Here is a 23,814-nt window from a genome sequence, read left to right as displayed (position 1 = left end):
CCTAGGTCAGTTTTTCTGGTCATCCAGTCAGTGCGGAGAGAGGACAAATGTGATTTTGTCTGACCCTTAACTAGCACTTACCCTGCATCAGATGTTCTGAATTAAACTAGTTAAATATTAACTCATTTAATCTTTACAACAACTCTCGGATAGGTCCTATTATTGTCTCCATTTTACAGATGGGGAAACGGAAGTGCATTGACATTAAGTAACTTGTCTGTAGCCACATGCTGGCAGGCATGATGTATTTTAATGAGGGCTAAATAATCTAACAAATGGAAAGAATAAAAGACTTGCAGTGCTGGGCACATGGAGGGAAGGGGGAGATGGGCAGAGTCCCCTCCCTCTGGTTCTCCTGCTCATTAGCAACTGGGCCTTGGAAACAAGTTAAAATAATACTCCTGCCTCAGTTTCGTCATCTGTTGAATGAAGGATTTGGAGGAAATTATCGTCAAATAAGCTCCCTGAAAATGGAATAATCTCATTCCATATCTTCAGGCAATCCCTTGGCCCCTTGCCTTGCCAGAGATTTCCCTGTGCGGGGCTCCTGTCTCCTCAGACCATTCTGGTCCCATTGAAATCCAGGCTCGCTGTTAGCCGTGTGGGGTTGACCGTCCCTGCCGTCTGTTGCAGATGGTGGAGTTCATGCAGCGCTGTGCTGCGCACATGCAGGCTGTCATCCAGGGCTTCTCTGACCTCCTGAAGAAGATTGACTCCCCTCAGCGGCTCATTAGTGGCGTGCCCCGATTTGGGGGCCTCATGCCGGGGTGAGTGCTGCCTCAAGCAGACTTGGATGTTCTGCATCACCCAGCCTTCCCTGTGGGAGCCCTGCAACCTGGGCCACCTTGGTCCTCCCACACTAATTCTTCCAGCACCTGCCCACCCAAAGGGGTGAGCGTCGAGGGAGAGGATGTGGCCTCTGAAATCCATCAGTGTGCCATCCACTCCTGCTCCCTGCTTCCAGGAATGTCGGGGAAAATGAGTTCTGGGCTCCAGTGGGAAGCACCATATGGTTAGGAGGGAAGGAAGGAACTTTTCTGGTCTAGGCTGCCCAGCAGAAAACCCTTTCTCAGCAGAACAGCTGGCTAGCTTTTTTTTTGGTCACCTCAGAACCGTGCAAAGCATGTTCCTTTATTACTAAGGTTGCAGAAGACTGCAAATGCTTAATTTAAGTTTCCTCAGGCTGTTTGAAGCTGGCCTAAGACTTGCTGCCACTTGGGTGGGCAACCTCCCCAGCCTCCATCACAGCTGCTGGAGGTGGGCTCCATCCAGGCTCTCCTCATGCTCAGAAGAGTTATTTTAAGTTTTCTGGGCTTTATTGACTTAGGATTTATATGTGGAAAATTGTGTCCCTTGTGATTTTCTCTGATGGCATCTTTTCCTGTTATCGGGGTGGCTAGACTTGTCACACTCTTCGCAGGCTCCCGCATCTCATTCTATGCACATCAAGTCCTGGTTTTCTTCTCATGACCTGGATGCTTCTCATGAGAGAGAAGTTCATGATTCCCTTAAGGACCAGTTACTCCTAACTGCTCCTCTTGCTGGCACTCTTGCCCATCTTGGTTCTTTACTCAGCATGGAGGATGACCTCTTAAAAATGAAAACTGAATTGTGCCACTCACTACTAAAAACCCTTTTAGGGTCTTCCCAGGGCTATCAGCGACTTCACTTTCACTTTTCACTTTCATGCATTGGAGAAGGAAATGGCAACCCACTCCAGTGTTCTTGCCTGGAGAATCCCAGGGACGGAGGAGCCTGGTGGGCTGCCGTCTATGGGGTCGCACAGAGTCGGACACGACTGAAGCGACTCAGCAGCAGCAGTAGCAGGGCTATCAGGTTTAAGCGCCTGAATCCCTCATCCGGCCTTGGAGCCCCTACTTGGTTCAGGTCTTCCACCTCCCCTCCTGCCAGAGTTAGGATCTTGGCAGACCAAATTTCTTCTATCAGAGCCGAAGCCTAGTCCCTGCTGCTGTTCTGTGACATCAGGCCAGCAGGTTTCCCCTTTCTGGCTCCATTTTTTCCCGTCTGTAAAATGAGAAAGTTGGACAAGATACTCTTTATGGTTCGTTCCAACTTTGACCATCTGTATTCGTTATCTGTGGCACTAAGCCCAAACTTAGTGACTTCAAACAACAGTAAATATCTCACACAGTTTCTGTAGGTCAGGAATCAGGGAGTGGCTTAGCTGGGTGGTTCTGGCTCAGGACATCTCACAACGATGTGGTCAAGAGGCAGCGTGGGCTGCAGCGTTCTGGGACTGGAGGGTCCAGTTCCAAGATAGTGGCTCGCATGGCTGGCAGACTGGTGCTGGGTGTTGTCACCCCCATGAGGCTGCTGGAGCATCCTCACAACACGGCAGCTGGCCTTCTCCAGAACAAGGGCTGCAGGAGAGATCAGGGCAGAAATCCTGGGGGCCTAGCTTTGGAACTCACACCACTTGGTCATTTCCGCAGTATCCTGCTGGGTTAACAGGTCAGCCCTCTCTGACCTGCGCATCGCTACACAAGGGCATGGACACCAGGAAATGGGTATCACGGGGGTCCTTTCGGATGGCTGGCTGTTAAGTAGTAACAACGAAACCAGCTGCACATGCTGATAGCTTGGTTCAGCACTGTCCTCTGGGTATGGTTCCTCCTTACTTTCCCCTCCTCTTTTCAATATTTAGAAACCCTAACGGCTCTCCTAACCGACCACTTAAGGCTGGAGTCATTTCTGCCCAAAATATCTACAGCTTTGGCTTTGGAAAGGTAAGAGGTTGCCACCAGCAGCCACTGTTTGCGGGACTCACTGGGGAATTCCCTGGCCCAGCTCTGGCCTCGGGCCCCAACACAGCCTCCCACGTCCTCCCCAGAGTGTTTTCTTCTTTACTGCTTTTGCAGGACAAGTACCCCTCAGTGTTTCTGTCCTTACTGGAAAATAATGAAAGCCCCAGAGAGTTCTTTTCAATGACTCTGGGCTAGATTTGGGGAGTTTTAGGAACTGAGCCTTTAATTCCCAGTGAAGGCCCCAGACAAGTTCTGTGGGGGCCTCAAGGGTCCCTTGAGGCCTGGTGCTTCCTGTAGGCGTCTGACCTCTTTCTGTGAGCCTGAGTTTCCTCACCGGCAAGAGGGAAAGAGTATCACAACCTTGCAGGGTTTCTTGGAAGATTAAAGATAATAAAAAGAATTACACCCAGTACATAGGGGTATCCAGCAAGTTGGTAAATAGCACCTACCTTTATTTTTAGCTAGCTGACAAGATTCTGGAGGTTGTTGTTTCTCCCTTTTCTCCCACTATTTGAAACTGTGCTTTGCTTTCAGTTTTATCTCACAGGAGGCACACAGCTGGCCTATCTAGGATCTCTTCCAGTAATTGGAGAGAAGGAAGTGATTCAAGCTGACGATGAGCCCACCTTCTCTTTCTTCAGCGGCCCCTACATGGTCATGACCAAGTAAGCGGGAGCTGGCCAGTGGAAGTCGGATTTAGTCCCACAGGAAGAATGGACTTTGTGTGATTTCCCTGTGTGGGGAGGGTTTCTGCCTGAACACAGGGACATACTGAAATACAAATGTCTCCATCAGGATTTCTCAATCTGGACACCAGTGACATTCTTGTTCCCCTGGGCTGTTGGGGGTGGTCCTGTGCACCGTAGGCTGTTTGGAAGTGTCCCTGGTTTCTTCTTACTAGATTCCAGTAGCAGCTCTGCCTGCACCCCCAAGCCCCTGCATTTATGACTGTGACAACCAGAATGTGTACAGATGGGCCGGATGGCCCCTTGTTGAGAACAACTGCTCTGAAAGATTACTTACATCAGTGTTTCAACCTCTCTGCTCTCTAGAGAATGAGAGATAGCATAGTGGTGGCTAGCCTCTGATACAGGTCAAAGGGCACTGAAGCCCCGCAGGTATCAGCTAATGGCTCTCACCAGCTGATGCAGCAGAGGTGGCAGCAATAGGATCAGACTCTGATGAAGCCCCTGGGGTGGGCTCAGTCTCCAGCGACCAGCATCCTACAGGATCACCTGAGTTGTCCTGTCCAAGGTCTCTTGTCCCCCGTGGACCTGGCTGCTGCTTCCCTGCTTAGCAGTCACCCCCGTCTGAGAAGGCCTCTGCAGATCCACACAGCTCTGCATCTCGTGCAGACGTGCTTCTTGTTTTCCTGCCCGAGCCCCCGATTTGTCACGTCCTCTCTTCTTCCGTCCACCTCATGTCCCTCCCCAGACCAGCCTCCCAACTGGCCTCTCATTCTCCAGACACCCCAGCCCACCACTCCCCACACGGCTGGTGCCCTGGTCTTTCTAACATGCAAACCTGATCAAGTCACTCCCTCCCTTAAATCCCTCAGTGATTCTCTGCCACCTGTACTAAGTCCCCGAAGTGCTTTAGACCCTGAGGGTAGGAGTGGGGAGGGCACAACATTGCGGGGGCAGGGCGTGGGGTGGGGAGGGAGCTGTACAGAACCTGTGTAAACACTGTTCCCTGATCACGTGTCTGCAGAGTGGCTGTTCACCCCCTCCTGCTCACACCCCTCCTGCTCACACCCTCTCCTGCCCCGGCAGCCTGGTGTGGAACGGGAGCAGGGTCACGGTGAAGGAGCTGCACCTCTCCACCCACCCGCACTGCAGCAGGCTGCGGCTGGCCGACTTGTTAATCGCCGAGCAAGAGCACAGCAGGCAAGAAAGAAAACCCAAGAGCGTCTCAGACCCAGGTTCAGGGCTATGCAGGGCTGTACCTGAGGGTGGAGACCAGCCTCCTTAGTCTTAGCATTTCCTCCTGGTGGGTTGATTTGACTTCCCAGGGCTGCCAAGAAGGAAAAAGAAGCATTCTTGAAAAGCCTGAGTGCTGGGGATGGTGGTAGTGAGAGGCTCAATTCTGTCTGCTAATAGACTCCCTGCATGTCTCTGAGGTCCAGCCTCAGGCCTGGCTGGCTCATCTGCAGCCCTCAAGGCCCACCATCAGGACCGCGTGCGCTGTCTCTCCTTGGAAGACATGCCCGTGCGTCTCAGTACCCTAGGTTTCCTGTGGCTCAGGTGTTAGTCCTTCAGGTCCTTCATGTCTTGCTGGGGCAGGAACTTCATCCTTGGTTGCATACCAGTGCTGCTGAGGCCTTGGAATAGTCCTGGCTCATCAATTTCACTCAACTCCTATAAAGCCAAACCCTTCGTTTTGGGGAAGTCAGCCTAAAGGGACTCAAGGAGGCTGGACAGGCTCGTAACGTGGATTCTGATGTGAGGCTGGGTGGGATGTGTGACCTTGGGCCTGACCTCTCCCTGGCCTTTGCTTCTTGATCTCTGTGAGTGTAACTGTAATGGCACCTTTCCTGTAGCTAGTTGTTAGGATCAAGGTGATGTATGTCGAGTCCCTTTCTCAGTAGCTGTTAGTGACATTGTCATCGATGACCCTAAGCCTTCAGGTTCTGATCAGTGAAAAGCCGAGAATTCCATCAACAGAGAACTCAACCCCTACCCCATCCCACTTTCTTAGCAAAACATTGTGTGTAAATAGAATTTGTGTGGAATGTGTTCAGGGAGCCCAGAAGAAAGGAAAGCACCCATCGTTTCATCCTGTCCTCTTTGCCTCTGCAGCAAGTTGCGGCACCCCCACCTGCTGCAGCTGATGGCTGTGTGCCTGTCCCCAGACCTGGAGAAGACCCGCCTTGTGTATGAGCGCGTCACGGTGGGCACACTGTTCAGTGTCCTCCACGAACGGGTGAATGCCTGATTCCCTGCATTTTCCCCTTGCTGCCTTACCCCGCCACTCCAGCTCTCCTTTCCCTTTCTCTCTCTTCTTTTACCCCAGGAGCAGAGTTCCCATTCGTGCACGCATAGAAGAGAAATCTCTTAATTCTTTACTCTGAGGGGGGCTGTATAATGCACTGTTTAAAGCTAATCAGCACATTGGAACTAGTGTGATTTTATTATTGTTAGTCTGGCTTTTTTAATCACACATCTGAGAGCTCAGTAGACCCAGAAAACACATAGCCACACTTTTAGCTCACAGTAACCAAATAGTCTCTGGCCTTATTTCCTGGCATTTTCACTTGTGCACTAACGCAGGGGCCCTCAGCCTCCTAGAGCCTGATGGTCTAAGATGGCGCTGATGTAATAATAATAGAAATAAAGTGCACAATAAATGTAATGTGCTTGAAGCATCTGGAGACTTTACCTCCCCCGCCCCCATTTTGTGGAAAAATTGTCTTCACAAAACTGATCCCTGGTGCCAGAAAGGTTGGGGACCACTGCCCTCTGGGACCTTTATATGCAAGGCCTTGTCTGTCCCTTCCTACTTTTCAGCTTTCCTGGTGGAGGGTATGGGACACACAGACTCCTTGGGAGCTTGCTTTGGCCTGAAATGTGACTTCCAAAAGGTCCTGACAGATTGGTTTTTCTTTCTCCATGGCTTTGTTTTGAAGACCCTGGGCTGGAGTGAGAAGAGAGCCTGCAGGCAGGGCCCTTCCCTGAAACGGCTCACCCCTCCTCCTGCCTGGGTTTCGGGTTTCGCCTCTCAGTGTCAGAGTTCCCTTTCCTCTCCTCGGGGGAGGGCGTTGACTTACAATGCCACTTCTGGGGAGAGAAGAGAGCACCTGTGACTGGGTGTCTTAGTATGAGGGGATTTCTGTCCTCCTGGAGTGAACTTTCTAGGTCCTCTGGCCGCAGCAGGGGCTGGATTGTCCTTTGTGTGTCAAGTTCTCCCGCAGCACAGGCATGGCATTGCCAGTGGCGGTGGGGCCCACACTGGAGGTGCAGACCAGGTTTGAGGACTTTTCTCCTCATTTTTTTTGTAATATCAAGCAGCTTGGCTAAGGGAGAGGAACCCAGGTTTGGAGTCAGGGGCCCTGAATCAGTGGGACCTCAGGCTGGTCACTTAACCTCATTGAATGTTAGGTTCCCCACCATGACAGCAGGTAGCTGTCATGACACCAGGTGGCTGTCATGAAGGTCAATACAAAAGACTGGAAACTGTGAAGCCCTTTGCAGCATCCTTTGTTCTTGCTTGCAGCGGGCCCAGTTCCCCGTGTTGCACATGGAGGTGATCGTGCACCTGCTGCTCCAGATCTCCGACGCCCTGAGATACCTGCATTCCCGGGGCTTTATCCACCGCTCCCTCAGCTCCTACGCCATCCACATTGTCTCCACAGGGGAAGCGAGGCTGGCTAACCTGGAGTACATGATGGAAAGGTGGGCGCACCTCGATCATGACTTCCAAACAGGGTCTCCCCAGGGTGGGTGCTTTGCTGTAGAGAGAGAATCTGATCTGGGCAGGATCCCTCATTGGTGGGCTGAACTGCCTTATCAATGGAGGAAGAGGTTTCCCAGTGTCTTCCCCTGTCAGCCTAGGTTAGAGGGGCTTTGGGGGAGTTACTTCTGTTCATTATAATAAACATTTGACAGGCGTGAGCACATGTTAGCCAGACTGTACGTTTTCAAAATTTTCTGTGGCTTCACGCAGCCCAAGTATTTCTCACTTACCTTGCCATGCAGCGTGTGTGTGTTGGGAAGGGGTGGCATTCGCCGTGCTCTGCATTCCTCCCTTCCGGGGCTCCACTGGCCCCCAGGCCTCAGCCTCCCACTGTGTCCTCCGCATCGCTGCTCATCAAGAAAGAGCAAGCCTGGAGGGACGCGTGGAGGGGTTTAGGGACTACCGGAAGTGGGTATATCATTACTTCCCACTTTACAAGGCCCAGCACCCAGTCACCTCTTCCCTGCAGGCAAGCTGGGAAATGCACCACAGCTGTGCATCCTGGAAGATGTGAGAAGGCGGTGGGTGCTGGTGAGCCTTACGATCCTGACCTGAGTAGGTGGGGCTCAGTGCAGGGAGGGAAGTAGTGATGAAAACATCATCTTTACTCGAGGTTTCGGGCATGGGTTTCATTTCCCATTTGGCAGAAGTCAGAGTCCTCCTGAGAGTGGAGGGCTGGCCCCCATCTCCTGCCCCTCAGTTCTGGGGGGCAGAGGATCCACCCTGTGCTTCCTTACCGTCCTCCACAGCTCTGAGGCCCGGGCCCGGGGCTGCTCAGGTGCAGCTGTGAGGCCTGAGCCACAGGCAGACCCCTGGCTGAGACCTGCTCACCTCCGCTGAGCCTGGTCCTCACCCACCACCGTCACTGAGGTTTTATTTCTGAGTCTCTGGCAGGTCTTGCGTGCATACCTGCTAAGTCACTTCAGTCATGTCTGACTCTTTGCAATCCCATGGACTGTTGCCTGCCAGGCTCCTCTGTCTATGGGATTTTCCAGGCAAGAATGCTGGAGTGGGTTGCCATGCCCTCCTCCAGGGGATCTTCCCGATCCAGGGATCAAACCCTTATCCCTATGTCTCCTGCATTGGCAGGCAAGTTCTTTACCACTAGTGCCACCTGGGAAGCTGCTGGCAGGTCTTACATCTCATAATTTGCTTCTTAGAAAAGCTGTATGAGGACAGGGATTTCTGTTTTATCTGCTGCCATATCTCATACCTAGAGCAGGCCTCCACATAGCGGGAGCTCTGCATGTTCTTTATTTTTTTAATTAAAAAAATTTTTTTTAATTTATTTTAAAACAATGTATTTATTTATTTGGCTGTGCCGGGTCTCAGTTGCAGCACACAGGATCTTTAGTTGTGACACGTGGGATCTTTAGCTGCGGCGTGTGGGATCTAGTTCTCTGAGCAGGGATAGAGCCTGGGCTCCCTGCATTAGGGGTGTGGAGTCTTAGCCAGTGGACCACCAGGGAAATTCCTTTTTATTTTAAAAATTCTATTTTATTTATTTACATATAATTTTGTTTATTTATGTATTTATGGCCATTCCATGCTGTTTGTGGAATCATAGTTCCCTGACCAGGGATTGAAGCCACACCCCCTGCATTGGCAGCGTGGAGTCTTAACCACTGGACCATCAGGGAAGTTCCTCAACATGTTTTTTAAATTGAATGAAGTGGAAAGACTATCAGTTCCCTGGGCCTCGTGTGCCCCTTGTCTCTGTCTGGAGAGGAGAGCATGGGTCAGATTGGGCTTCCCCTTGTGGGCCTTGGCAAAGGGTTTGAATTTAATCCTTGAAACACTGGGATACTGTGAAGGATTTTTTTTTTTTTTTGAGCAGAATGATGTTCTGGCTCTTTTACAGGTTAAGAAGATCCTCCTCACTCTTGCATGGCGACGGGGCGGTGATGGGACAAGAGAGAAACAGGGGAGCAGTTAGCTGTGACTGGAGCCGTTTTCCATTGGAAACCGGTGGAGGCCAGAGCTCTCGCCAGTTGAGCTGCTCAGTCTCAGATCTGGTCCGTTCTCAACCCCAGTGTCTCCCTCTGCCTACAAGATTAAGTCCCCGCACTTTGTAGAGTGGGAAGCCTTCCGTGGTGGGGGCTTCACCCGCAGCGTCACCCTCATCACTTACCACTCTGCCTGGCCATCTGAGGACACTTGGCAGGCCATGCCATTTCTCAGGGCTGCTCCTCACGCCTGGAGTACCTGGCACTCCTGTTTATCCTTTTAAACTTATTTCTGACACCATCTTCCACCACACCCCCACACCCCCCCATGAAGCCTATAGTGAAGCCCTTTCCCTGAATCACCAAGCATGCTTCATTGCCCAGTAGTCAAGTGTCGGCCCCTCCGAATGGTGAGCAGGACCCATACTATGGCTTGTTCATTTTTACCACCCAGCTCAGGGCCTGCCACATAGTAAGTGCTCAGGAAGCATTTGAAGTGAATCCTTGAAGTGATGCAGAACAAGGTTCACCACTTTGGCTATGTGTTCAAGAGCTGAAGGGTTTGGACATTTTTACCATTGACTTTTCAATAAGGTTGACAGAACCCAAGCTGTTTGCCAGTGATGCAGCGCCACCTGTGGTTCGCATGGAGGTATAACAGTTTCTTTGATGCGCTCTCCAATAGAAATATGAATCCTAGAGTGAAATGGGGATTTGGAGATGGCCAGCCTCAACCCTGGGCTTCCCTGGTGGCTCAGACAGGAAAGAATCTGCCTGCAGTGCAGGAGACCCGGGTTCTGTCCCTGGGTCAGGAAGATCCCCTGGAGAAGGGAATGGCAATCCACTCCAGTATTCTTGCCTGGAAAATGCCATGGACAAAGGAGCCTGGGGGACTTCAGTCCATAGGATCAGAAAGAGTTGGACATGACTGAGCAACTAACACACACACACAGCCTCAACCCTGGGGCTTCCAGGTGGCTCTAGTGGTAAAGAACCCACCTGCCAGTGCAGGAGACGCAAGCGATGCTGGTTTGATCCCTGGGCGAGGAAGATCCCCTGGAGGATGGCATGACAACCCATTCCAGTATTCTTGCCTGGAGAATCCCATGGACGGAGGAACTCGGAGGGCTGTTTATTGTCAAGAGTAGCATTCCATCTCTTGATGTAAAAATGATATGGCAGTTTCTCCTATTCTTCAACTCCTTCTTAATGGAGTCTTTAGAGCTGGAATTGACCTTGCAAGTGGTATCATATAGCCATAGCCAAATGTAATTTTGATGATGTCAAAGCCGAAGCTGAAAAGAATTCCCTAGGACTTTCCTAGTGGTCCACTGGCTAAGACTATGTGCTTTCAATGCAGCAGCCCAGGTTTGATCCCTGGTCAGAAAGTAGATCCCACATGCTGTCACTAAGAGTTCACATACCTCAACTAAAGATCCTACATGCGGCAACTAGTACCCAATGCAGCCAAATGCATAAATAAATATTAATAAAAAACTCCTTTCCTACATTCCACTAGCATTAACAGAGAAGGAAGAGGGGTTGTAAGAGAGGAAAATGAGTGGAAGTAAAAGAGAAGGGACATAAATTCCGATTGTAAGTGACTTGCCCCTTGCCTAAGGTAGCCTAAAAGCCCTGAGAAGGTCAGTGAGCATCTCCCTTGGACAATCACCCTACAATATGAAGAGCCAAGTGTGCTAGGTCCTTGGAATATATCTCTGACAATAAAACACTCCATTGCTTTTCCTGTGATACTAATGTAATATTTTGCATGTATATCCATGCTGTTGACACAACACCAGGCCACACCTGCCTATTCAGCAATACAACTACAGAGTCTAAAAATAGCATAGCTTCATGGCTTCCTAAACTTACTGCCTGCAATCAAAAGTTCTGCTGAGAGCAGACTTCCCTGGTGGCTCAGTGGTAAAGAATCTGTCTGCCAGTGCAGGAGACACGTATTTAGTCCCTGGTCCGGAAAGACTCCCCATACCATGGAGCAGCTCAGCCTGTGTGGCACAACTACTGAGCCTGTGCTCTGGAGGCTGTGCAAGAAGGGAGACCACCACAATGAGAAGCTCACTCACCTCACCTGGAGAGTAGTCCCCGCTCGCCACAACTAGAGAAAAGCCCGCACAACAATGAAGTCCCAGCACAGGCAAAAAGAAATAAAATTATTTCTTAAAAAAGTTCTGCTGGGAGAAGTATTACCTAGAGAAGTTTGTTAAAAGTCTGAGAAGCTCATCCCATCCTCTAAAAGCTTTCCTCTGTCAGCAAAAAGAACTTCTAGTTATTTGCTTTTTAAATAAAAACTTGATTCTTTTTCTGGCTGCCTTGCATCATTGGTGGTGGAATCTCTAGTTCCCCAACCAGGGATTGAACCTGGGCCTTGGCAGTGAAAGCACTTAGTCCTAACCACTGGACTGCTAGGAAATTTCTAAACACTTAATTCTTAATTATCAACCAGTAGTCATCAAGGCTTTACCAAATGCTTATCATTTAAGTTCATATTGGGCTTTCCAGGTGGCTCGGCGGTAACGAACGCGCCTGCCAGTGCAGGAGATGCAGGTTCAATCCCTGGGTGGGGAAGATCCCCTGAAGAAGGAAGTGGCAACCCACTCCAGTATTCTTGCCTGGGAAACCCCATGGATAGAAGAGCCTGATGGGCTACAGTCTGTGGGGTCACAAAGAGCCAGACACGACTTAGCAACTAAACAACAACATTCGTATTAATTCCTTACTTGCTCAGTGCTTTATGGCTCACAGAGTGTTTCCACACGTGTGATCTCATTTGGTGCTCATGACAGCTGTGGGCAGAAATCAGTGCTGATTTCATCCTGAGGACTTTTGTTGGCCCAGAGGACATTTAGGACACTCTGACTTAGTTCTCAAGGAGCCTGGATGCAAAGTTGAGTTATTCAAGCAAATCAGTGAAACTTTGAGTATAAACTGAGAGGGCTCATTTCCAAGAGGGCAGAGCTCAGAAAAGGAGCAATCATGAAGAGTTGGAAGAGTCCCAGAAGGCTTTGAGGGAGGCTTGAAAGGGTTCTTAAAGACGTCTTGCTGCTGCTAAGTCGCTTCAGTCGTGTCTGACTCTGTGCGACCCCATAGATGGCAGCCCACTAGGCTCCTCTGTCCCTGGGATTCTCCAGGCAAGAATACTGGAGTGGGTTGCCATTTCCTTCTTCAATGCATGAAAGTGAAAAGTGAAAGTGAAGTCGCTCAGTTGTGCCTGACTCTTAGTGACCCCATGGACTGCAGCCTACCAGGTTCCTCCATCCATGGGATTTTCCAGGCAAGAGTACTGGAGTGGGTTGCCATTGCCTTCTCCGTGAAAAAGTCTTAGGTTCATTTATTCAAAAGTAAGCATTGAGGCCTTGGTGTAAGTTTAGAGTTCTGATGATATAAGAGTTAAGAGGCCTGCCTCATGGAGCAGATAATAGCAGATGATAAATAATAAATCAATGAACAAGAAATTCAGATAATAAATGCTCTGAAGCCAATAAATTGGGACTACTTTAGGTGGTCTGGTAAGTCCTCTCCGAGGAGGTGATTTTTGAGCTAGTGTTTTAATTATAAGAAGCACGCAGTCATGCTAGGATCTGTGGGCAGAGCATGCTCTCAGAAGAAACCACCAGTGCAAAAACCTGAAGTGGTGATGTGTTTGGCACATTGGAGAAACTTCGAGAGGGCCTCTGTGACTTGTGGGGAAGGAGTGAGTGGGAGGGAGTGGCCAGCTGAGGTGGGAGGTGGGGCAGGGCCTGCTCAGGTAGCAGCAGCGGGCAGTGTGGGCTGGTTCAGGGTCTAGCTGGGTTTCTAGAAGCTCAAGGAGGCCATCAGCAAGTGTTTCCCTCATGTGCTGTGTGGGAATCACAGTGGCCCTTTCAGGCGCCAGCCCCACCTTGCATTTCCTTCTGTAGCCAGGATGGGGGTGCACACAGGGGCCTGACTCGAGTGCCGCTCCCCACCCAGCTGTACAATTGGGCCGCCCCGGAGGTGATCTTACAGAAGGCAGCCACTGTGAAGTCGGACATCTACAGCTTTTCTGTAATCGTACAAGAGATTTTAACAGGTGAGTCAGAGAGCACACCGGCAATGACCGAAGTCCCTGTTCCTAGCTTGGGTTTCTTCCCCCTGAAGAGTCACCTAGTGTACTGAGAGTGCAGGACACAGGGGAAAAGACTTCAGGAAACTTCTTTGTGTCTATGCAAGATATGATCTCTCAAAAATCATTCTCTTTTAACCTGTTCTTCAAGATTCAGCAAAGCCCACCTATTGGCTTGTCAATGGTAGTGCATTGAATCCAAGGGGAGTTTTTAAACTGAATATTGCTGTCAGTGCTTAGGGGTCTCTGTGAGGTGCCCCTTGAGAACCTGTTTTCTTTTTCTTTTTTAATTTTTATTGAAGTATAGCTGATTTACAGTGTTGTGCCAATCTCGGCAGAGTGGCTCAGTTACACATACGTGTGCATTCTCTTTTAATATTCTTTCCCATTATGGTTTATCACAGGATATTGAGTAATGTAGCTTCTTGTGCTATACAGTAGGACCTTGTTGTTTATCCATTCCATTCTAAATGTGACAGTGTGCATTTACCAACCCCAAATTTCCCAGGCCATGCCTCTCTTTCCCCTCTCTCCACTGGTAACCACAAGTTGTTCTCTATGTTAAGAACTTACAAATGAGGGGAAAGGATTGGCCTCTGAGAAGTAAATGGAAATCAAACACACCCAGGATCCATTGTATGTGTAAGCAGTGTCGCTTATAAGAAATAGAAGCCCTTCCAAACGTACAGGTCTCTGAGGTGAAGGCATACAAACCACATTCACTGCCGGAGTGAGACTCAGCCCCGTGTAGTAGTGTTTACGGTCTCAGAGGCAAAGCCTCACCTTCTGTGACAGGAATGCATTGGGCAGGCCAGCCTGACACCAGGAAACATTCCCTTGTGGTCCCCAGGTCTGCCGGCCAGAAGCCCACACCTACAGGGGTCTGACACTGCTTTATCCTGTCTCTGTGACAGGGATCTCCCTGCTATTTGGGTCAGATGGTTTCTCCTTTGTTACTGAGCTTCCAGTAGTTTTTCTACAGAGAGAAATTAATTTTAAAGAGGTTGAGCAAGTTGAGGAAAGTTAGCCAGTTTTATCTGATTTCTTAATGTTTCTTCTGGCTTTTTCCTTAACAGACAACATACCCTGGGATGGCTTAGATGGCTCAGTCATTAAAGAAACCATAGTCTTGGGAAATTGTTTAGAAGCTGATGTCAGGCTTCCGAAACCTTACTATGATATTGTTAAGTCAGGCATCCAGGTCAAGCAGAAAGATAGAACTATGAACCTTCAAGATATCCGGTATATTATGAAGAATGACTTAAAGGTAAGCTCTAAAGTTGTTAGGGGTCTATTTTTGCTTACCTATCTCAGGGTAAATTAGGGAGTTAAGAGACCAAGAAGAAGCTGGAGATCAAGTTGTAGGAAGTTTTGGAAATCCTCATTTCATGACACTCTTTCTGTGTTCCCAAGAAAAGCCTAATTGCCTGATTTGGTGAGGGCAGCAGGAAATTGCAGAGGGAGGCTGGAGAGGGTCAGTTTGTAAAAGAGGCACTCTGTAGGCACGTAGTGTGATTCAGCGGATAGCAGCTTTAGTTACTTTAAAACAAATCACTTTATCTATTTACTTTTGGCCGTGCCGGGTCTTCGTTGCTGCACAGGCTCTCCGTCCAGCTGTGGCGAGTGGGGCTCCTCTGTAGGTGTGGTGCACCGGCTCTCACTGGGACAACCTCTCTTGTTGCAGAGCATGGGCTCTCGGTGTGTGGGCTTGCGGGCTTTGGTAGTTGCAGCTCCCAGGCTCTAGAGCACAGGCTCAGAAGTTGTGGTGCAGGGGCTTTGTTGCCCTGTGGCATGTGGGATATTCCCAGATCAGAGACTGCATACGTGTCTCCTTCACTGGTAGGTGGATTCTCTACCACTGAGCCACCAGCGAGGCCGCTGTTACTACTTTTCAAAGTATTGGTAATTACAGTGAGTTCATTTATGAGAACTACAGTGAGTCTACCCAACAGGAGTAACAGGGAGTTTATCTGACACCTACATATGTTTCTAAAACACCAGTGACATTCAGATGATTGCATATGTGTCCTTGACAGTATTTCCCTTGTTACAGGATTTTATTGGAGCCCAGAGAACTCAGCCAACTGAGAGTCCCGGGGTGCAGAGATACGAATTTCATCCTGATGTCAGTGTGTGTCTAGGACTAACTTCAGAACATCCAAAAAAGACCCCTAACTTGGAAATAAAAGAGCTGAAGGAAACAGGTATGGCCTTAACTCAAGGTTTTGACATAACTGTGTTTTGAGAGCTGCAACTAATCAGCTCCTCCAAATTATACCCGAAACTTATACTGGGAAAGATGACTGCCTTAGGAAACAAACTCAAGATCCTTAAAACTAAGTTAAATTTTTATGGGCTCCATGTACACCTTTTCCAGAACTGGGCAGTAACAGTCTATTTCTTTCTAGTATGATTTAGGAATGTATTCAATTATTTCTTAAGTAAATATGGTGATTTTTATTTAAAATTATTATCTGTTCATTGTTGCCCTAAAGTCTGGGAGCGAGCAGCGAGAATGAGAGCAGAACATGAAATCTGGTGCAGTGGGTCAGGGGGCCTTCAGCCTCTGTTGGACTGAGGTGCAGAGTCCACTCTTGAGTTCAGCTGTTGCTCCTGACTGTAGACTACAAAACTTTCCTTGATCTGTCTTTCCCAAGGCACTGCACTGACATAGTCCAGATCTCCTTGTTTTCACCCCAGGCCGTTCCCTCGTGGGATGGTCTCGGGAGCAGTCAGCAAGTGTGTAGGCAGTGTTCATACCTGACCCCGACCCGCTGTCAAGGTCCATGCTTTCATGACCCCAGTCATACTCGCTTCTGGGTCTGGCCTTGGGGTCTGTAAGAAGGCTATTATTCTAAGAAAAACATGAAAAATGTTTTTGATCATTGTTGATACATCATCAACACAGCTTCTTGATATATGCTGTTTCTCCAGGTGCTATTTCTATGAAATTTCTCAAGGCTGTGAGTGTACATTATTAGAAATTCCCACTACATCTCCCCCCTTTTGTTTTTGCAGGAGTAGATACGCTGTCTGAGCAACTTCTTTATCATTTCTTGGATGATTTCGCTCGTGTATCTTAAGGACTAGACACAAAACAGTTAAAAATATACATCTTGATATTATAGTACCAAGCAATCCTCTTCCTAAAGTTTTAATCCACATCATGGGGTTAAGTTTATGTAAGCTTTCCTCAGTTTCTTTAAATCAGTTTCTGGGGATTATTGTAAGTGAGCATTCCGCATATTAGACATAGTAGCCTGTAATTGGGAAATACCTAAGGTTAGATTATTATGAATGTGTTCTCTCAGATGTTTAGATAATCGATCCCAAGTATATGCACTTTGATTATATTAATGAGGTGTGACACAAAATGAAGAGATATTCCAGTCGCACTTAAGATGAGTTTTTAATTTTAAATTTTGTATTTCGTCCCCTAGTAGGAGAACTGCGTTTTCTAAATCAGTCGATCGTTCATTAATTTCTTGGTCTTTGTGGGTTTGACTTTCCCAGGCAGAACTTGCATTTTGGTCCCACTACTGTACAAATGTAGTTGTTTGTATAGTTTGATGTGGAGCCACCTCGGCTACTGCTGTGGTCGTGGCTATAGCAATAATTCCCACAATAGCTGTTATGAGGAGTCCAACAAACTGGAATGTTGCAGTACTTTATTTACAACCTTTAAAAGAGCATGTATTTCAGGGGAGCCTTCCCATGGTCTGGTTTGATTTACTGGAAGCTATATTCCCAATCTCTGTCTTAATATAACAAATGAGTGATTAGAATTATAAAGTGAAGAATTTAAGCAAGTATATAATTTGTAATCCTGGCAAGAAAGTTCTTGTACGCTTTCATTGATAGAAATTGTCCCTTTTAAGAGCACATAACAATCTCACACAAGCCTGAATATAATGCCCAGTTTGTACTGGTGTTAAATGTCAGTGAATCATTAGTTTTATCGGAATAATGTCCATCCCAAATTTGGAATTTTCTAAGACTTAAAGCCAATTTCTAAACCTCTCCTTGCCCTCTTCCTTGATCCAGTTGTGGGAAGGAAGGTGACATGCCACTACCGTATCATATAATTGGATGGTCTGAATGAGTGGTAATATTAGTTTGGTCAAAGACTTTATGCGCCTGCCAACACAGCCTTTTGTGAGCATTGCAGGAATGATTTTGATGAAAGCAATTAGAGACTGCATACCCCTTAGGGGACCAGTCCCATACAGTTCAATAGGAACCCCTAATCAAAATTACTCCCTCAGTCCCACGGCAGTTATCCCAGTGAATATGATCTTGTGTTTCAGTCCACAGCTTGCGATAGTCGCATAAAGGTCTCTCTGATTTGGTGTCATTATTGGATTCTGAGTCGTTATAAGCAAAACTCAGACCAGAGAAAAGATATAGTTGAATCTTAGTATAGTTATGATTTAAAGAATTAGTGAACAGCCAGGCTTGCATAGATAATTTAAGACATCCTGTAGCTGGTCCGACACAAATTGGCCAGGATTCATACCCATAAGTAACACTGAAGGGAGTCCCTTTCTCTTTTTAAACAAAAGGAAGGCCTGTACCTTCAGGTCCTGGTCTCCAGGAAGCATCATTAACATAAGTGGGAATCAGAATCCCCCCAGTCAATGGGTTTTAGTAATGGGGAATTAGGTATATATGCCCAATAAGTATAACTCTTTGCTTCTGCCAAAACCAGGGGTATACTCACTGCGATAGTTACCAGGGCAAACATAACCATGATGAGGTTGTCTGGAGTCACTGGTTGTTTCTGCCCAGTTTGACTCTACCAGCTGGAATCCACTCAGGTTCTGGACCTTCTCCTGGGGAGATACAAGCAAACCCTCTTTCCCATGTAATTAACTTTCCTGGTGACCAAGCGTTTATTAGTAGATCTTGCCACCAAATCACAGGCTTAGTTGTATTTGTGGATGTAGCCTGAAAATGTCACTCAGCTGTAGTTCCCATAGTTTGTGTGAAAATATTCAAAAATTGAGAGTAAATAAAGCTTTAATCAATATTGTTTATTGTCCTATGGCGTTTCCCCCTTTTTGTTTTTGTATTATATGTTTAAGTGATTGATTAGCCCTCTCCATTATGGCCTGTCTTGGTGGGTTATTGGGAATGTCAGTAGAATGTTTTATAGATCAAATTTTAAGAAATTGTTGGAATATTCTACTGGTATAAGCAGGGCTGTTATCAGTTTTTATAGTTTTTGATAGTTTTATAGCACCAAAAAATGCATATAAATGTCTTTGTATATGTTTTATAGTCTCACTGGAATGAGCAGTGGCCCATATAAATTGAGAGAATGTATCAATAGTCATGTGTACATAAGAGAGTTTACCAAAGGAAGATATGAGTTACATCCATTATAACTATGGATTTTATATGGAACTGCATACCATCATTATATCAGTGCCTCAGTCACACATTTGATAACGTAAGGGACAACATTTCTTGAAACAGGCAATATAGAAAACAGTATAGTTAGCAGTAATAGCAGAATCATAAGAATTTAAGTCAAGAAATTTTATTAGGCATAGCCCAATGACGTCTTTAAGTCATCTGACTTAGTTTGTTAAACGACTATAGCTTGTTGTTAATTTCCTGGTTGTAGATCCTGGAGCATCTGATCTTTATTTAAAGACTAGTTACTGAGATAAGTTTTAGAAACAAACTTAGAGTGTCCTTTTTAATGAAGGACCTGTTTAATTTAACTTGACGAATGTCTTTTTAAATTTAACTTCATGAAGCCTCTTAGCAATGTAACATAACCATAAGGAATTATCTAAGAAGTGAGTCTTAGTAAACACAGATCTTAATTAACAAAACTAGAACTTAAGATTCAGTGAAACATTAGATGTCATAGGCCTGACATCAGTTCAGTTCAGTTCAGTTCAGTCGCCCAGTTGTGTCCGACTCTTTGCGACCCCGTGAATCGTAGCACACCAGGCCTCCCTGTCCATCACCAACTCCCGGAGTTCACTCAGACTCACGTCCATCGAGTCAGTGATGCCATCCAGCCATCTCATCCTCTGTCATCCCCTTCTCCTCCTGCCCCCAATCCCTCCCAGCATTAGAATCTTTTCCAGTGAGTCAACTCTTCTCATGAGGTGGCCAAAGTACCGGAGTTTCAACTTTAGCATCATTCCTTCCGAAGAAATCCCAGGGTTGATCTCCTTCAGAATGGACTGGTTGGATTTCCTTGCAGTCCAAGGGACTCTCAAGAGTCTTCTCCAACACCACAGTTCAAAAGCATCAATTCTTCGGGGCTCAGCCTTCTTCGCAGTCCAACTCACATCCATACATGACCACAGAAAAAACCATAGCCTTAACTAGACGGACCTTAGTCGGCAAAGTAATGTCTCTGCTTTTGAATGACATCAGTTGGTGGATATTTCTTTTACAGCTCCCCAGTATACTCTTGAGATTTTTGTATATGTCTGGAGACAGTCTTTTTTTTTTTTAACCTTGATGAGGCTGTTCAGAAACCAGATGTTTTTAATTTCTGGAGGGACGTGACAGAGAGAAAGGAAAAATGTTTTAATTTTATCCACAGGTGTAAATCACTAAATTCTTTTAAACCATCAGTGACTTGAAGAGATGAGCTTTTTTATATTTGAAAACAAAAATTAGAAGCCAGTAATATATCAGACAGAAAAGTCATGGAAATTGTAGTCATGTTTAGCAGTTTGTTCAATCTCATGTAACCAATCCCTTTGATTTGTGGTCTTTGCCTGATGACTAAGGATGTCAGTAAAAACTATAGTCTCCAAGAAGTTTGTGAAGTTCTTCTCAATGTCTGTACAACCTGTCCAGAAAAATGGGTGTCCCAATCACTGGAAATCGCAGAAAATGTATTTTAAGCATTTTTTTTATTGTGAGATATTAACCCTACAGCCAGGAAAGGCTTTATCTTATCAAATAAAAGTGAGGTTTGTCAGGGAGTCGGGAAAAGCCAAGTGGCTGTCTTGGACTTCCCATAGACCTGACTGGTTTATAGCCATTATTTATCCATTTTAAATTTCCTTATGAGGGGTTAATTTTGTAGAAGCAGTATGAGCTTTGTCTGTGTGTGTCATAGTCTCCATAGATCATTGTGAAATAACACTCATTCATTTTATCAAAGTAACAAAAGATTTAAAAAGCAAGTATGAATCACTTAAATACAAGGAAATTTATATAGTCTGTTATCAAAAAGCCATATTCCAAGAAGACTTTGATTTTTAACAGGAAGAGAAAATCAAATTCCAGATTGATACCAGCTTATATTCATTGTGAAACAACAGTTATTCACTAGTCAAAGTAACAGTAAAAGATTTCAAAGGCAGTTTAATGCCTTAAGAAACCTGTTTCACTCACAAAACTCTCTTCCACTTGAAACAGACCTTTTTTACGCTTCTGTATTCATCACGGTATTTGCCTGTTCAGAGAACAACCACTTGTAAGTTCAGATGTACTTCTTTTTTCCTTAATAGAAAGTAATTCCGTTCCTTATACCATTTTATTAAAAACACACATCTTACTTTTTCTTTAGCAACCATGAGCTGTCTTGTATATTAGCATCTTATAAATTGGTGAACATAAATACCAGTTTTAATTTTTTTAAAACATTTGCTTTTTTTTTTTTAATAGAGAACATCTCAGGATGGCACCAAACATGTTTAGTAATAGTCCAAAATCTCTTTAGTTTTTCTGTAAGAGGAAGTTAGTGTTCAGTAATTAATGTTTTAAAAATCTTATTTTATTTGGAAATGACCTAGCTATTTAATAAACTTTTATCATTTAGTTAAGTACAATTCTAGAAATATAGGTTACCCTAATCCTCAGGTTATTTTAGACATTTCTAAAATATAATTTAATAGAGTTTATCTAAAAGTTTTCATCTCATTTATATATATAAAGAGTTACTTTTTTGTTGATAAATTTAGTTTACCTTAAACCTAGGCACAATAAAAGTATTACAATATTGATGACTTAAGACATGTCTTAATTAGAATAGCAAACAAACATTACTGTTAGATATTTAATATTGAATATTTTTCAGTGTAAGTGAACCTGAATTTAAATAGAACTCATTTATAAATTAACCACATAGTATCCAAAATCAAAGACACACACTGAGACACAGTTGAATTTAGACAGACAGACAGAGATCTCATAGTTTTCCACTTAAAATTTAAAATATCTTTTTGCTCCTTCTTTTATTTTTTCCCTTGGTTTGAGTTCTACCAATTTGTTTATGGCTGGAGTCCCAGACAGAGTGGGCTGTGTATCCCAAGGACATGATAAGAGTTAGCTTAAGGTTTTCTCCCCAGGCCTGTTTTTGTTTCCCAAGCAGAATTGGAGCTCCAAAAAAGTATTTTAACAAGTCAACTTTTTCCTAACTGCACATGCAAGAAGAACTGGTTTTGCAATTTCAAAAAAGATTTTATTTTAGCTAGTTTTCTCCAGAATCATGGCCATTCAGTGTCAAAAATGTCATCTCTCTTTTTTATAGTCATAGTATATCATCCATATAATGAATGATATATGCATGAGGGGATTGCTGTCGCACTGGGTATAAAGCCTTGGCTACAAAATTTTGACAAATAGTGGGACTGTTAAGCATACCTTGAGGTAATAGAGTCCATTGAAATCTTTTATGTGGCTCCTTTAAATTAATGCAAGGAACCGAAAAGGGAAATCTAGGTTGATTATCAGGGTGTAAAGGAATAGTGAAAAAACAATCTTTGAGATCAATAACAAACAAGTACCAATTTGTTGGAATCATACTAGGTTAGGTAGACCAGGTTGTAAAGCACCCATTGGAACAATAACAGCATTCAGTTCAGTTCAGTTCAGTCGCTCAGTCAGTCGTGTCCGACTCTTTGCGACCCCATGAATCGAAGCACGCCAGGCCTCCCTGTCCATCACCAACTCCCAGAGTTCACCCAGACTCAAGTCCATAGAATCAGTGATGCCATCTAGCTATCTCATCCTGGGTCGTCCCCTTCTCCTCCTGCCCCCAATCCCTCCCAGCATCAGAGTCTTTTCCAATGAGTCAACTCTTCGCATGAGGTGGCCAAAGTACTGGAGTTTCAGCTTTAGCATCACTCCTTCCAAAGAAATCCCAGGGCTGATCTCCTTCAAAATGGGCTGATTGGGGCTGATTGGATCTCCTTGCAGTTCAAGGGACTCTCAAGACTCTTCTCCAACACCACAGTTCAAAAGCATCAATTCTTCGGCACTCAGCCTTCTTCACAGTCCAACTCTCACATCCATACATGACCACAGGAAAAACCATAGCCTTGACTAGATGGACCTTAGTCGGCAAAGTAATGTCTCTGCTTTTGAATATGCTATCTAGGTTGGTCATAACTTTTCTTCCAGGGAGTAGGTGTCTTTTAATTTCATGGCTGCAGTCACCATCTGCAGTGGTTTTGCAGCCCAAAAAATTAAAGTCTACCACTGTTTCTTCCCCATCTATTTCCCATGAAGTGATGGGACCGGATGCCATGATCTTCGTTTTCTGAATGTTGAGCTTTAAGCCAACTTTTTCACTTTCCTCTTTCACTTTCATCAAGAGGCTTTTTAGTTCCTCTTAACAGTTCTCAAATCAGTAAGCATTTTCCATTTACCAGATTTCTTTTGTATAATGAACAATGGAAAATCCCAAGGGCTAAAGGACTCAATGATATGTCCCTTGCTAAGTTGTTCATTAATTAATTTATGTAAAGCCTCCAGTTTTTCCTGTTGTTAGAGGCCACTGCTCTAGCCACGCAGGGTGACCAGTTTTCCAGTTACAAGATACAGGTGTGGGTGGAGGAAGAGTAACACAAGCAGCGGCCCCTGATGAAAACAGGACGAGGGGGGTTGAAGTCTTGAGCAATCAAAGGGTAAATTCTTCCTTGTTGATTTTTGCCCAGTTCCAATCTTGGTATATAACCTTGATTGAACATAATTTGGTGACTGGCCTCACTATATTGATTTTGAGGTTTTTCAAAAGAGTCATCATCACTTTCATCAAAAGAATCAGAAGTCTGCAAAGATTCCAGTACTGACTTATTTAATGTCCGTGTACTCCAAATAGAAACAAGGAGTGAAGTTCCTTTTATCTGTTCTTTCTTTAACTCGCTTCCAACCTTTTCCCAGACTTTTCAAATCTAAGGTTCCTGTTGACAGGAACCAGCAGCATTATTTATCCACAGCTTGTAACGATTTTAACAATTGCCCTTCACTAACAGAAGCTCTTCCCGCTTTCAAGAGCTGTCTTAATAAACAAATATATAGGCAATAGTGTTCTACACTCTCAACATTTCCCATTTTAACCCTAATTAAATGCCTGAGGACTTACCAGCAGGAATTTTCAGAGGCGTCTCAACCGACCCAGGTCCGCTGTGTTTTCATTTTTGCTCCAGCCCCACGTTGGGCCCAGTTGTTTCTGTAAAGGTCCGGGAGCAAGCGAGCAACGAGAATGAGAGCAGAACACGAAATCTGGTGCAGTGGGTCAGGGGGCCTGCAGCCTCTGTCGGACTAAGGTGCAGAGTCCACT

At 45.6% G+C, this 23,814-nt stretch overlaps 1 protein-coding gene across 3 annotated transcripts in view; it reads left to right on the top strand.

Annotated features, from left to right (window-relative positions):
- The window catches only part of TEX14 (testis expressed 14, intercellular bridge forming factor), a 108,938-nt gene that overhangs the window by 48,308 nt on the left and 36,816 nt on the right, over nt 1-23,814 (top strand). For 2 of the 3 annotated variants that reach the window (XM_068978404.1, XM_068978403.1), the window contains exons 4-12: nt 634-767; nt 2,666-2,747; nt 3,300-3,430; nt 4,538-4,651; nt 5,564-5,687; nt 6,978-7,156; nt 13,084-13,235; nt 14,345-14,535; nt 15,322-15,472. In XM_068978404.1, the coding sequence (XP_068834505.1) occupies nt 634-767; nt 2,666-2,747; nt 3,300-3,430; nt 4,538-4,651; nt 5,564-5,687; nt 6,978-7,156; nt 13,084-13,235; nt 14,345-14,535; nt 15,322-15,472 (1,258 nt within the window). Of the gene's footprint in view, nt 1-633; nt 768-2,665; nt 2,749-3,282; nt 3,431-4,537; nt 4,652-5,563; nt 5,688-6,977; nt 7,157-13,083; nt 13,236-14,344; nt 14,536-15,321; nt 15,473-23,814 lie in introns of all 3 variants that reach the window. The other variant, XM_068978402.1, reaches the window with a different exon arrangement.

The sequence above is a fragment of the Capricornis sumatraensis genome, chromosome 8 (assembly GCF_032405125.1).
Source record: "Capricornis sumatraensis isolate serow.1 chromosome 8, serow.2, whole genome shotgun sequence".
Lineage (NCBI taxonomy): Eukaryota > Metazoa > Chordata > Mammalia > Artiodactyla > Bovidae > Capricornis > Capricornis sumatraensis.
The sequence above is the reverse complement of the archived record's forward strand: the minus strand, read 5'-3'. Positions and strand labels throughout refer to the sequence as shown.